This window comes from Xenopus laevis, chromosome 5L (assembly GCF_017654675.1).
Source record: "Xenopus laevis strain J_2021 chromosome 5L, Xenopus_laevis_v10.1, whole genome shotgun sequence".
NCBI classification, from domain to species: domain Eukaryota; kingdom Metazoa; phylum Chordata; class Amphibia; order Anura; family Pipidae; genus Xenopus; species Xenopus laevis.
The window spans coordinates 135,801,257-135,817,198 of NC_054379.1; the positions used below are offsets into that span (position 1 = coordinate 135,801,257).

At 40.3% G+C, this 15,942-nt stretch overlaps 1 protein-coding gene across 7 annotated transcripts in view; it reads left to right on the top strand.

The window, feature by feature from the left end:
• Nucleotides 1-3,062, top strand: part of LOC108717103 (nuclear body protein SP140) — a 49,658-nt gene extending 46,596 nt beyond the window's left edge. For all 7 annotated transcript variants that reach the window (XM_041563435.1, XM_018263874.2, XM_041563438.1 and 4 more), the window contains 2 exons: nt 1,090-1,191; nt 2,336-3,062. In XM_041563435.1, the coding sequence (XP_041419369.1) occupies nt 1,090-1,191; nt 2,336-2,413 (180 nt within the window). In that variant the 3' untranslated portion in view covers nt 2,414-3,062. The remainder of the gene's footprint in view (nt 1-1,089; nt 1,192-2,335) is intronic.
• Nucleotides 3,063-15,942: the final 12,880 nt, after the last annotated feature.

Genomic DNA, 15,942 nt, shown 5'->3' on the forward strand with positions numbered 1-15,942 from the left:
ACACGGATTTAGTTTGCTATGGCCTCCCTAAAAACTCACTGAGCATGGAAATTACTATGGTTTCCTGTAGCTTTTATAGGGGTTGTTCACTTTTAAATTAAAATGTAGTATGATGTAAAGAGTGTTATTCTAAGACAATTTGCAAGTGGTTTTCATTTTTTATTATTTGTGGTTTTTGAGTTATTTGGCTTTTTATTCAGCAGCTCTCCAGTTTTGCAATTTCAGCCATCTGTTTGCTAGGGTCCCAATTACCCTAGCAACCATGCACTGATTTGAATAAAAGACTGGAATAAAAAGACTGGAATATGAAGAAAGGCCTGAATAGAAGGATCAGTAATAAAAAGTAACAATAACAATAAATGTGTAGCCTTACAGAGCATTTGATTTTTAGAAAGCTGTAAAAAGCAAGAAGAAGAAGGCAAATAATTAAAAAACTACAAAAAATCTGCTTAGAATTAGCCATTCTATAACATACTAAAAGTTGTAAAGGCGAATCACCCTTTAATAGATGTGTATGCAAAAAACAAACAAAGTGCTAATTAGGGATGCTAACGTGAAAAATAAAAGGTTTCAAACACACCTTACAGTCATGTCACCTAGTTGGCTTTCAGCAGAAATATCAATCTGATACATCTACTTTGACTGGACTCCTGACCTATCTCTGCTAACCCCTAAATTATCACTTATGCCCACTATTTCTCTGATTGGTGTGGGACCCATTCCAAATCAAAGAATTGTCCTGGAGTAAGTGCAGTCTACATATGCTATATCATTCTTCACATTCTGCTTGTTTTTTCCTCTGTGCCAGATAAACCATTTGCTGGAGATCTGGGCCAGGGTAATTGCTAATTCCTTTAGTGCAGCTGTTCAGGTTCTGAGACATGGGTAATCCATTTTCCCACTGAGCTGTACCTTGAGATTAATATGATTTTCTATCAAAGGTTAACGGGCTAAAAGATGCATAGTTTGCTAGTGATCTAATAACCCATAGCAAGTAGCATCTAGTAATTATCTCTATCCAGTAACTTGCTTTGTGTACTATTAGCATAAGGAACATTGATATGAGTATGAGTGCTTTCTTTTGCACAGCCTAAGGAACTGGATCTCCTGAAGAAGCGACTCCACGAAATGGAAGGTGGCAGTGGAGAATGCCCGTGGAACTTCATCAGTGATGTCATTCTGACTGTTATAGTAAGAACCAATGAGCAACTGGTGTGGGTTGGGGAAGAGTGAGTTCCTAAGTGAGTAATTGGGGAAGGAGATAGTGAGCAGTGGGTAAGTGGACAAGTAGTATTGCCTTGGCTGCAAATACTCCTAATCATGGGAAAGAATTCAGGTTTATAAGTAAAAACTGAATCTTACAGTGCAAGAAATATGTATGATATGTATGTGGAGCATGGTGTATTGTTCCTTGGGAACCAACTAACTTCTAAGTCTGGCATTTATGGGGTGTCAGTCAATGACACCCCATAAATATGGCCCTCCTGCAGTATAAAAGACCATGAGCAGGCCTTCACCATTAAAACACTGTTACATCTTTAAGGTAAGGGACACAATCTACACACAATCTTTTGAAAGTATTTCACAACATTTGAAATATTAAAACAGTAGACAAGCAAATAGAGCTAAATAGTTTTTAACACATAGGCCCCCAATCTGCCAACTGTAGCAGTTGTTATGGATAAACATACAGGGGCTCATTTATAACGTCTGCGCAGCCCATATTATATGTAGTGCCCATGTTTTTTTCCTGAATGCTAAAATATTGCACTACTGTGCCCGTCTTTCCGTTTTTTGTGAATTCGCGTTGAGAATAAACTTTCGCAAATGGCTCGCAAATGAGACAGGTGTTTGCACGAGTGCGCCCACTGTGCGAGGTTGTTGTGTGCGAAAATAGCATTGACATTAACTTAAATTCGCAATTTGTGAAACTGTTTTGCGAATATTTTCAACGCCACCAAAGTTGTGGTGTAATTCAAGTGCAGAGTGTGCACATAATATTGCAAACATTTGAGATTTTTGTCATATTTAAAAAAGTTCTTATAGACATTCGCAGTGTGAAAAAAATATTCTGTTTGCACACTCTTATTCATCTTTATAAATGTAACCAGGTGCAGTGCAAATATATTCACTGTGCCAACCAATCTGCCCTGCGCAAAGTTTATAAATGAGCCCCACAGACTGCTGTTGTATTCGAAGGTTTATAGAATTATAACAAACTGATGGTCAATTTCATCTACTATTTCCAGATTGCACTGCCAGCAGTTCTGAGATCATTTTAATATAAAACTGCAAATCTCAAGATATAAATTGTACTTTGTTTGTCTCGTTGCAGGGAGCTTACCCTCCTCAGAAGAGAGAGAAGGTGCGGGGCCTGTTAGAAAAGGAGTTCAATCAGCTGATGCTTTCCTGAGCAGCATTTTCCAGCACTTCACTCAATGGTACCGGAGGTTTCAAATCTTGCAGCAGTTGCATTTGTTTTTAAAACATTACTTTATATGACATTATATTTCTTTTATTTTATGCTAAGACTATCAGGCAGCTTTAAGGCTATTGTAGAAAGTATTTTAGATCGGCAAGAGCAGTTATGAAGGGTATCACAATATTTTATATGCAATAAAATGTTTCACAGTTTGGCATGTAATGTGCTTCACTACTTGGGAATTACTTAACGGTGGTTTTAGTGATGGGCGAAATTCGCGAAACACATCGAAATTGACGACTGTCAAAATTATTTTGACGCCCATTGACTTCAAAGTCACAGATTCATGTTTAAAATGCTAAGCAGGCCCAAAGTCTGATAAGGGCAGATAAAAGATGTTAGTAATTGTAAGAAATGTAGAAGTGTATAATTATGGGGTTAAGGTTTTGGTGGCGTGGGAAGGAATAGCATTATAGACTATAGAGCTCGGATCCCTAACCTTTTTTATTTTTATAACATTTGGGTTTTTTTGTAAAGTTTTCATATGCATAAAATAAAATCACAATTATACCAGAATTATTACACATAAATGTTTTTTACTTGTCAAATGTTCACATGCTAAATAAAGGTGTGTACAATATTCCAAGTTTCAGATTCTGTTTAACATAGAGTTTTGAGCACTTCCAGGTGGGTAGTCTGCCTTGCCTGGTTGCTCTTTATTTTGAAACATATCCAAGTGGTATCTAACTTACAAGAAAACGGGTATTGTTAGTAAACAAACAAATTAAAAGCGATAACAGAAAGGAAGTTCTGTGCATGATCTCAGACATACAGTAGTATAACTTGACATATTAGTTGAGGTGTCTACGTTTACTGGGTGCATATAATTAAGCGTATGTATAGTGGGGGTTAGGTCAATATCTTTATATTCATAGAGTAGCATAATTAAACCCTTGGGGGAATTTGTAGCTGATCCATGGATCCCACACTTTGTAAAACATTTTTTGTTTGTTTTGTAGTACACTACAATCGATAACGTTGGTGATAACCATGATTTAGCAATGACCTGTTTTGCTGCTGTAAATACATGGATAAGACCCTAGGCATGAATCTAAAATTCTGGAGTTGTTACAAATTTAACTATTTTATTTATTGGGTTATGTATCATCATAAAACATTCTGGATTTGGTAAATTCAAATTTCTTGGTTTATATTTATATAGTTGTTATATAATCTTGTGTTGTCAGCTGCATTTAATTATTCTTTCAAGCTTAAAGGGATACTGTCATGGGGAAAAAAATGTTTTCATGTCATCGGAAAACATGTTTTTTTCAAAACGCATTAGTTAATAGTGCTGCTCCAGCAGAATTCTGCACTGAAATCCATTTCTCAAAAGAGCAAACAGATTTTTTTATATTAAATTTTGAAATCTGACATGGGGCTAGACATATTGTCAATTTCCCAGCTGCCCCTGGTCATGTGACGTGTACCTGCACTTTAGGAGAGAAATGCTTTCTCGCAGGCTGCTGTTTTTCCTTCTCAATGTAATTGAATGTGTCTCAGTGGGACATGGGTTTTTACTATTAAGTGCTGTTCTTAAATCTACCAGGCAGCTGTTATCTTGTGTTAGGGAGCTGCTATCTGGTTACCTTCCCATTGTTCTTTGTTTGGCTGCTGGGGAAGGAAAGGGAGGGGTGATATCACTCCAACTTGCAGTACAGCAGTAAAGAGTGATTGAAGTTTATCAGAGCACAAGTCACATGACTTGGGGCAGCTGGGAAATTGACAATATGTCTAGCCCCATGTCAAATTTCAAAATTGAATATAAAAAAAATGTTTGCTCATTTGAGAAATGGATTTCAGTGCAGAATTCTGCTGGAGCAGCACTATTAACTGATTGATTTTGAAAAATTATTTTTTCCATGACAGTATCCCTTTAATATGATCTGCTACATTGTAAATGTTTTATGCTTTGTAAAACCCAATAAAAATGTTGAAGAACAAAAAAAAAAAATAAAATACATGGGTAATTAATATATGTGCCGTTGCTGAGATATCTGTAATTTTGCTATTGAGTAGAGCCTGTGCTGGGTGTTTACACAGATTGATATTGAGAACTGAATATATAAGTTGGTATACTCTGCATCAGAATCGTTGCCACCAAATGTGACTCATTGTACCTTACTCAAGGGAACCTCTATAGCAGTCCGGATTGGTGTTGGGGTCCCACTGTGCTTTTTGTGCAGGTACCATGTACCATCTTGCTCAATAACTTATAGGAAGTTTCCCTGGCATATATGTTGATGGAGCAATTATTAGTTTGTTCTTTTGCTTGTACCCAGTCAGCTTCCTCCATATCTATTTGGAGCTTTTGGTTCCAGACTTGAATATATTTATAGTTCCCTTACCTTTTTTACCCATGAGCCACAATCAAATGTATAAAAGATTGCAGAGCAACACAAGCATGCAAATAATTCCTGGGGGATGCCAATTATGGCCTGTGATGTACTATTGGCAGTACTTATGTGGATTGTCAGCCTACGGGAGGCTATGTTGGGCAGTCAAAATGTTATTTATAAAACCAAAACTTGCCTCCAAGCCAGGAAACTAAAAATAAGCACCTGTCTATTGCCCAGGGCCACCATCAGGGGGCACTGAGGCCCAGCAAAATCTCAAGTTTTTTTTTTTACTTGTACTTGTAAGGGGGACCCTGTGTTTTTTTTATTTTCTATGGGGCCCCTTACCACCAATGCTTTTGTTTTACTTATAAGGGGGGTCCCTGATCACCAATGTTTTTTTTTTTAATTCTCTATGGGCCCTGACCACCAATGGCATTTTTAACTTGTAAGGGGTGGTATTTGGCCAAATAAAAATGTATATGGGCCCTTGACCACCTTTGGTTTTTTAAACTTGTAAGGGGGGGGGGGCTGGCCACCAATTGGTTTTTTAGCTTGTAGGGGGGCCCTGACCACCAGCAAAGCTTTTTTTTAAAGTTTTATGGGTGGGCCCTGACCACCATTTTTTTTTTTTACTTGTAGGGGGAACCTATGGGTTTTAGTGTTCATGTTTTAGTCTGGTGTTACTTTAGTTTAGATGTTTTACTGTGGGTTGAGGGTGTGTGGAGTCTGGGGCAGGGCTGGTGTTGGGCGGGGCCCAGAAAATGTTGTTGTACTGACCCCCGTGATTTCTAATGGTGGCCCTGACAATACCATTTCAAGCACTCAAATGGAAAGTAGATTGGATCACAATGGACAAAAATTAACCAATTTTCAATCTCAGAAACATGATACATTTCTTAAGGCCTGGAGTCCCTGGATGCTTTTTAGACACTTGGGGGCTGATTCGCTAAAGGGCGAAGTGACTAACACTGTCGCAGATTCGCCAGCGTGACGTCATTTCGTAACTTCGCCAATTCACTAACGGGCGCTGGCGTAAATTCGCTAGCAAAGTAGACCTACTCTAGCACTACTTTGCACCCTTACGCCAGGCGAAGTTGCGCTATGGCATATGGGACGTAACTACGCTAATTCACTAATGTGAGCATTTTACTGAACGTTACCTCTTGCGCCAGACTTGCCTTCGCCACCTCAGACCAGGCGAAGTGCAATAGAGTAGATAGGGATTGCTTCAAAAATAGTTGAAGAAAAAGAACGCTGGCGTCTTCTACTTTTTTAAGGGTGATAGGCTGAAAAAGATCGTAATTTTTTTTGGGGCTACCCTCCTTCCCCCCTACATTTCCTAACATATGGCACCTAAACTATACAGTGGGCACATGTGTAGGGCAAAATAACAACTCTATTTTATTTTATGAAGGTTTCCCAGCTTGTGAAATGTATTTGCTGCAACATATACGTCCATTCAACTTTAACTTGGCGCTGTATGCAAATTAGGCATCGCTAGCGTAACTTCGCTTTGCTTGACGAATTAACGCTTGTGCAAATTCGCTACCGTTCGCCTCCCTGAGCGCAACTTCGGATTTTAGTGAATCAGCAGCGCCCTGGCAAAAATTCACCTGGCAAAGTGCGGTGAAGGCGTCGCTAGCGCATTTTCGCTGCTTAGTGAATTTGCCCCTTGGATCCAACATGTATGTTTGCTCCCTATATGAAAACGTTCACCCGAGACTTCTATTAATGATTACTTTTGATACAGGAATGGGACCTATTATCCAGAATGCTCCGGACCTGGGGCTTTCCGGATAACGGGTCTTTCTGTAATTTGGATCTTCACACCTTAAGTCTACAAGAAAATCATGTAAACATTAAATAACCCTAATAGGCTGATTTTGCTTCAAATAAGGATTCATTATATCTTAGTTTGGACCAAGTACAAGCTACTGTTTTATTATTACAGAGAAAAAGGAAATAATTTTTTAAAAATTGGATTATTTGATTATAATGGAGTCTATGGGAAACAGCCTTTCCGTAATTCGGAACTTTCTGGATAACGGGTTTCCGGATAACGGATCCCATACCTATACTGATACAGTGATTGTGCTTGATACCCACTGTTGCTAAACATGCTTTAATTGATCGTGGATAAAGAAAGCTTGTTCAATGTTTTTATATATTTATTGTTTTTATTTATTATGAGCAACATCCAAGGGGTTGGTGAGCAACATGTTGCTTACAGGCCACTGGTTGGGGTTCACTGCTATAGCATATTAAGGGGTACATACATGGGTAGACTCTCTCACAACACTCTGTGCTCATGCAGATATCAATCAAGATAAGTGTAATTTCCTCTCAACTGATGATTACATCAATCACTGGATTTGGTCTGCAACAAAAAGTTTTGCAAAGAAGCCCTGACCCAAATTGCTCATATGGCTATACCTCTGCCAGTTTTGCACATTGGTAGAAATTATATGTAACCGGTGGATGGGTCAGGGTCTTCCTAAACCTTCCCTTGGGTTACTATCCATTGGTTTCAGTACCCGGGCAAGGGGTCCAACTCCCGATAGGCACGATATGGTATGGAAGAAGTGATTACCACACTGGTATAAGCACACACAGTATTCACTCTTGATCAATGAAACTTTGGGTGCCAGTGGTTCTTTAAAACAGCAGAACATTTATTGAACTTCACGAAGCAAGTAGTGGCAGCAGGTCATTTACACAAATGTATTACTCACAGATACTGTCTGAACTGCCTACAGAATAAGTTCACTTAGGAATAATGTACCCAAAGAACATAAAGGTTAGCAAAACCTTTACCCTCCTACATATGCTTAGACACATTGGAGCTAGCTCTTCTTATGACTCAGGGCCCTTTTACGTTAACTTGTGTCAATGCTTTCTTTAATTTGTTTTTACCTGTATATGGCGACTTCCATCAATTCAAAGTGGAGAAGCCATGTCGGATGAGAGCACATGTACAGGGCCCTAAAATCTCATACTGTTCAGATAATCCTAGGAGTCTGCAGTTTCCTACTTTTACTGGACCCAAGGGGTTTCTAATAGATTTCTAATTAATGCCCTTATTCAAATTAACTCCAATATCTATCTATGTATCTCAAATTCTAGGGATATTTACAACTCGAGCCACTAATTCTATATTGGTTGTAATGTTATCCTTTAGATGTTCATTTAATAGTGCCTAATGGCTGTTTATATGAAAGATATAAAGCAATCTGCTCTATTTCCCAATCATGTGGTTAGAGGCAGCAGTTTGTGGAAAGTCCATGTTATCCCTCTGCACAATTGCATCTCAGATAAGAAAGCTCAGGTTACATAGAAAGGTACAGGGATGGGCCTTCATTCTGTGTTAGAACAGTACAAACAAGAAAGGGATTTCTCAGGATACTTGCCTCTGGGGAATTTCACAGTTTACAGAAAAGTGGTCTCTTAATAAAGTACATTCTTATGAAAGATGATCTTTTCACTGAAGATACACCTTGAAATGGAGAAGAATGCTAGATATTTTAGCTGACCTAATTCATAATGATTATACACTTGTAAATAAGCACTAGTAATGTATTTTATGATCTATGTACATTTACATATGTACTTATATTTTGTGGGTCAGCATATATTATGTATTGAACCACATGATACCCAGAACTTTACAAGCAGTAGCAGAATAACTCTAGCCTAGCACCGCACCTCCTCCATAGATATCACAGCAACAAACTTGTGAAAACAAGTAAAAAGATCCAGAATATAAATCAAAATGAAAACACAAAACATAACAGTGATAACACACAATATAAAAATAAAACCTTGGTTATTAAACAATATCTGACTTAGGGGGTCTATTTATCATGCGGGGTAAAAGGCTTTATTGTGTTTGAACCATTGGGAGTATAATGAATTACACCATCACCAACATGAAACGACTGTGTGGCCCCTTAGCGTAGTCAAGAACAACATGTGATAAATGAGTAGTCAAAACAACATGTGATAAATGAGTAGTCAAAACAACATGTGATAAATGAGTAGTCAAGAACAACATGTGATATATGAGTAGTCAAGAACAACATGTGATATATGAGTAGTCAAGAACAACATGTGATAAATGAGTAGTCAAGAACAACATGTGATAAATGAGTAGTCAAAACAACATGTGATAAATGAGTAGTCAAGAACAACATGTGATATATGAGTAGTCAAGAACAACATGTGATATATGAGTAGTCAAGAACAACATGTGATAAATGAGTAGTCAAGAACAACATGTGATAAATGAGTAGTCAAGTACAACATGTGATAAATGAGTAGTCAAGAACAACATGTGATATATGAGTAGTCAAGAACAACATGTGATATATGAGTAGTCAAGAACAACATGTGATAAATGAGTAGTCAAGAACAACATGTGATAAATGAGTAGTCAAGAACAACATGTGATAAATGAGTAGTCAAGAACAACATGTGATAAATGAGTAGTCAAGAACAACATGTGATATATGAGTAGTCAAGAACAACATGTGATAAATGAGTAGTCAAGAACAACATGTGATAAATGAGTAGTCAAGAACAACATGTGATAAATGTAATTCTAAATAATTCAGCATTTGATTTATTCACAATGACTTTGCAATTGATGCAGCCCAGAAACTTGCACTTGATTTTTCAAATGATCTGGTCACATTACCATATAGCTGATTAGTGAGGATAATTATAATCAGCAAAATGTTTTATATGCTGCCAGCATTAAATAATGTGGCATCCCTAAGGTTAGGGACACACGGGGCCGAAATAAACCCCTGCTGCTAAAGTAGTCTCCTTCTTCTTCCGCTTCCGGAACCACTGTGTCTGTTCCGACACGAACATACTCTGTAGATTTTGGCGCAAAATGCAAAGTCTTACATTTTTTCCCTGAAATCCTCCAGAGCTGACAGAATGGTTCGAGACGCGAGGGAAGAAGGAGGCTACTGCTGCCTGTAAAGGCTGAAATTGGCCTGCGGATTTCAGCAGGCTGATTTTGGCCCCATGTGGCCATGGTTGGACTGGGGAGCCCCCTGGGGCTGCTGTCTCAGGGCCCCCCTCCTGCACCACTTGGTCCGAAGGCAGGAGGTTGCGGCAGGAAGAAGTGCAGGGAGCTGGTCTCGGCCGTCGAGGCCCACAAGAACAGGGGGCCCGCCGGGTTTTTTCCAGTAGGCCCATTTCGACCCTGCATGTGGCCAAAGCCTAAGGTGTTTCTTTGCAGGCTGAGAATCCTCTGCCCCGCTGCTCATTTTCTGCTGTGCTGCATGCACCCCGAATCATGACCTCCTTTCGGCTGTAGGCAGACACGACGGATTTCTGCATTTCTCAGGGAAATCTGCCATACCTGCCTGCAGAAGAGAAGAGGAGCAGTGGACAAGCGGTTTCTGTGAATCCATGTTGTGTGGGCCTGGCATCAATCCTTCAAAAATTATTTTGGTCCCATGTGGACCTAGCTGTATAGTGAAAGGTGTCCATTTCTGAATTTTAAACACTTTGGTATTAGGAATGTCTAGTAGAATTTATGAGATTCCAGACCTGTGATACATGTATAATATACAGTGACTGACACCGCACTTTGCTTTACCTTACATGCTTGAACAGAAGTCAATCACAGTCTTTATACTTGTACTTAGTGCATTTAATATTAGGCTTTACTCCCCTCGCCTGATAACAGGATGAGCTTCAGTAGCAGGTCAATGAACCTTGTACTGTTAGTTCAGTCTCTGGAGGCTCCTAATTAGCTGCCTTGCAAACACAGATCCCCACTCTGATTGGCTACATAATTATCTTAAACATTATTTAAAAGAAAAGCTTATTTGCAGTCACAAAGACATTGAAAGTCAAGAAATACATATCAGGTAAGAGAGCTGAACTGAAATGTGATATATAATATAGCAGATTGCAAAGGAAGAGAACAAAGTCAGGGAAATCTCTAGCTTGTCTGTATGCAGAGAACTATAGTAATGGGAGTACAGTTGCTCTGTCCTGGGGCAGCATATACACATGAATACAGTGCCACATTGATTAACACTATCAGGTTAGCGTAATAAAAAGTCTTATGTTTGCTCACATCTAGTAACCTACAGCAACCAATAAGATGTGTGTTTTCAAACAGCTGACCTGTAAATGCTAGTGATGGGCAAATTTGGGGCGTTTTGCTTCACCGAAAAATTTGCGAATTTCCTGCAAAATTCACGAACTTGCGAAAAATTTGCGAAACGGCGCTCCATTATTTGATGCCAGCGTCCATTTTTTTTTACGCCGACGCAAATCTGATGGCGAAAATGCACCAGCGCCGGCAAATTTTCACGGCGGTTTCGTGAATTTATTCGGTTTTGCGTATTTGCTGCGAATTTGCGCCTGGCAAATAAATTCGCCCACCACTAGTAAATGCTACCTGCTGATTGGTATAGGTTACTAGACAAGTAGTACAAGCTGTACATGGCTGGGTTCTTGGGTTCTTTTCCAATCCATTGTTCTGCAATGTGTTTGTATGATCTCCTTTGCTTTCATTGGCTTTGCTTGTGGTGCTACACAGTCCAGGTACACCACAGTTCTTCTTAAAAATTATCTTTTATTGTGTGTCTGTGATAAGGCATTGTATGCTCTAATTATGCTGGGACTGATGCAACTGAATATGTTGCGAGCAGAAATGTACAGTAACAACATCAATCAGTGATGCAACTGCCAGGGTGCAGGACTATATGGAAAGGTTAGCAAATCATTTGAAAAATCAGGGATACTTCTTATTAAAGAAAGTTGTAGGACTATAAACTGATTTGCATTTTACCTAAAGGCGGCCAGTACTCTTACATACAGGTGTCTGAATGTGCATCTCATTGTCAGGATATGTGTTTGCAGAACATACAGCTGTCCCCAAGGGCTAGGGTGTTGCTAAAAATTAATCCACCGGTGACACTTTTGAATTTCAAAAATTATATCTTTAAAAAAGACCTTTCTATAGAGTAAACATCAAACAAAGCCACATTCTGGGGTGGCCTATATGAGACTGTATCACTGATTTTGTAAGGCGCAAGTTTGTAAATATATAGACGCAGCACATCCTTTCTAATTTCAAACAATACATAGTATTATATAAACGCTTTATCGATGATATCATTCTTATTTGGCATGGAGATGTCATCGGCTTTAATAATATGATGGATTTTTTGAATCAATGTTCAGACCATATTAAGTTTACTGCTAACTTTGGCACAGAAATTGATTTTCTAGATCTTAAACTAATTAACACCAGGATTGAATTTTCATTATATCGAAAGAATACAGATCGTAACTCTTTGTTACACGCTAATAGTTGTCATGCACCTTTGTTTTCTCTTCCGTTGTCACAGTTTTGCAGGGTCTTAAGGAACTATTCAGACAATTCAACATTCACAAATGAAGGAGCGCTTTTTTTACAAAGGGGTTATAAGGCAGATATGCTAGATTCAGAGTTAGCTAAAGCTAGACAGAGGACATCGTTGCTGAATAAGGGCACACGATTAATGAATCCTCTGATTTTATCAACCTGTTTTAATAATTTGTCAAAACCCATAAGCAGAGCCCTGAGTTCCAATTGGAACATTATTAAAGCAGATTAATGATTGGGTTATGGCTTATGTCTTATGTCCAAGACCACCGATGATTGGCTACTGAAGAGGCCCCAATTTGAGGGATTTTCTTGTGAAAAGTGACCCTGTTAATTCTTATAAGAAACAAAAAACTGAGACTTCTTGGCTGCCTGCAACTAAAAAACTGGGATGTTATAAATGTCCCACATGTCCCTCTGTCTTGCAGATATATGACACCAGGTGAAAGTCACCCAAGGACAGGGCATAGATTTCAAATCTGGCACCATATTACATGCACAACCATGTTATTTATTTAATCTCCTGCCCGTGTGGGTTGTCATATGTTGGCAAAACAGATTTAATGTTAAGACTTCGTATGTATGCCCATCGATCGCCTATTAAACGGATTGTTCACCTTCCAAACACTTTTTTCAATTCAGTTGTTATTAGATGGTTCCCCAGAAATAAAGACTTTTTTTAATTACTTTCCATTATTTATCTTTTACTGTTTTTCCAAAATCGAAGTTTAAAGTTGAATGTTCGTGTCTCTGGTGTTTGTCTGGCAGCTCAGTAATTCAGGCGCAGACTCTGATACAATTTTGCAACATTTAGTTGATACATTTCTCAGCAGCATCTCTGGAGTATTAGCAACAACTGTATCAATTCTAACAGCTGCCTGTAATGAAAACCCAGAGATTTTGCTCAGCAGGGACAAAGATAAGAAATGTATCAACTAAATGTATCCATTTAGAACAGTTTACAGGGTCGGCGACCCCCCCTCCCAGAGCTGCTTTAGAAGGTGAAAAATTACATTTTACACTTCAATATTAAAAAAACGGTCACATTTGCCAATACCCTTTTGTGAGGTCTAAAGTGGTGATATACCGAGCAAGACCCAACCTCTCTATAAGTTTGTCTACCCAGGGCATGGGATAGGCATCAAATTTGGAAATTTCGTTGAGTTTTCAGAAATCATTGCAGAATCGCAGAGTACCGTTGGGCTTGGGTACCAACACAATGGGACTCGACCATTCACTCATTTTTTTTTACCTCCTCTGAGACAGCCTTCCGGCGAGCCTCTGGAATGCGGTAAGGCTTGAGACACACCTTTACTCCCGGCTCTATGACATTAGTGATCCCAGGCAAATCAGAAAAAATATTTTGTATTTTGTTTCTCTGCAGAAACTCCCTGACTTGCTGGGTCTGAGCTTTTGACAATGCTGTTGCTACACGGACACTGTCAGCACCAACCTGAGACTCAAGTTTCCCACTAGCCATTGCCGACACCGGTTCTCTATCCCTCCAAGGCTTTAACAAATTGACGTGATAGATTTGGTAGGGCTTTCTCTTACCAGGTTGGTGAACCTTATAGTTCACCTCACCCACTTTTTCTACGATTTCAAATGGGCCCTGCCATCTGGCCAAGAATTTGCTCTCTACAGTAGGGATCATCACTGCTACTCTATCTCCCACCTGGAATTGTCTCACCTTAGCGGACTGGTTGTATACCCAGGACATTTGAGAGACATATTCCAAAACACTTTTGTGGGGCGTAGCTTCACTCTCCCACGCCTCCTTTACAATATCAAGCAGTCCCCGGGGCCTGCGCCCGTACACCAACTCAAAGGGGGAGAAACCTGTGGATGCCTGAGGCACCTCTCGAATTGCGAATAAAAGAGCAGGTAATAAACAATCCCCATCCTTACCATCTTTTTGTACCACCCGCTTAAGCATTGTTTTTAAGGTCTTATTAAAACGTTCAACCAAGACATCTGTCTGAGGATGGTAGACAGACATATGTAACTGCTTTATCTGGAACAAGTTACACACACCGGCCATAACCTTTGACATGAATGGGGTACCCTGTTCAGTGAGTATCTCCTTGGGCAAGCCTGTCCTTGAAAACATTAGGAACAGCTCACGGGCAATGGCTTTAGATGTGGCATTCCTTAAGGGAATAGCTTCCAGGCTATCGGGTGGCATAATCAAGTATTACCAAGATATACTGATACAGTCACTGATGCCCTCGGGCAGATTTTACCAGGGGACCTACCAAGTCCATGGCTATACGTTCAAATGGTACTTCGATAATGGGTAAGGGCACCAAGGGGCTACGAAAATGAGAAGCCGGGGCAGTTAACTGGCAGGTGGGACAGGACGCACAGTAGGTTTTTACTTCGGACTTTAAACCTGGCCAGTAAAACCGGTCTGTGATTCTTGCTTCGGTCTTCTCTGCCCCCAAGTGTCCACCCAGGGCATCATTATGCGCCAGGTCAAGTACCATTCGTCTGTATGTCCGGGGGAACTAACAGTTGTTCAACAACCTCCTCACGGACCTTGGTGACTCTATAAAACAGATCACTATTTACAGCGAAGTGCGGCCATCGGTTATCTGCACCTGGTTCTTGGGGAACACCATTTATCACCACCACCTGTTCTCTAGCATTAACTAAGGTGGGATCCTGCATCTGGGCAGTGCTAAAGGCTCCCCTTGACACATCCAGATTAGGAAATATGGGATTTGATGAATCATTCTCATCATCCTCCCCGAGCATTACCTGTAATGGAAAGAAATCCCCCCCCCTCAGAGGACAGCTCTGACCGAGATCCTCCATTAGCTTATTACTCTTCTCCCGAGTTTGGGGCAGTGACACATCATCATTTTGAAAACCAAACATCACATCATTTTCAATATCACTGGATATATCAATTATCACCTCCCTTGGGTTTTGGGGACCCAATCCCACCCTCAAGTCAGTGGTTTCCTTCCCCACACTTTCCCACAAGTCCCAGAGTCCAACAGTTTACTCACCACCCCAACTTCATGCACAATGGATTCACCGGCAATAGTGATGGTCACTGGGACTAGCGGGTAGGACCGGATATCCCTGTGGATACAAATTACCCGGTGTGATTTGGCTGCTGGTTTGAATTCTCCAATAACACTGTCTAGTACCAGGGTTACCATACTCCCCGAATCTAGGAGAGCCTTGACAGGAATCTGATTGATGTAAACATCACACTCAAATTGCCCCTCAAACAAGTCAGGGCATGCAGCGTAAACTTTCTGTGCATAACAGGAAAGCTGGGTGAGAGCCCCACACTCCATGGTCTCGTCCTTCCACAGGCACTGTGCTGTAGTGTGCCTCCAGGCTTGACACTTCCAACAATGCACGTTCCCCCCTTTCCAGGGTGAAGAGGTGTCTGCGGGTGCCCCTTGTTGGGCAGGGGATGACACTTCTCAACTTTCTTTCACTCTAAGCCTAGGACTCTGCGGGGAACTTTTCCTGGCCAGTGTAGATATCTCCGGACCTGACATGGTGAACAGTCGCTGACGGGTAGTAGTTCCTCGGTAGCCGTGTACCTCTCAACCATCTCGACCAGCTGATCTGTGGTTTTGGGGTCCCCATAACTCACCCAACGCTGTAGGTCAGCAGGGAGGGACCGAAGGTACCGATCTGTCACAACTCGCTCCACAATCTGGGGTCCATTCAGATCCTCGGGTTGTAGCCTGCTGCTGCAC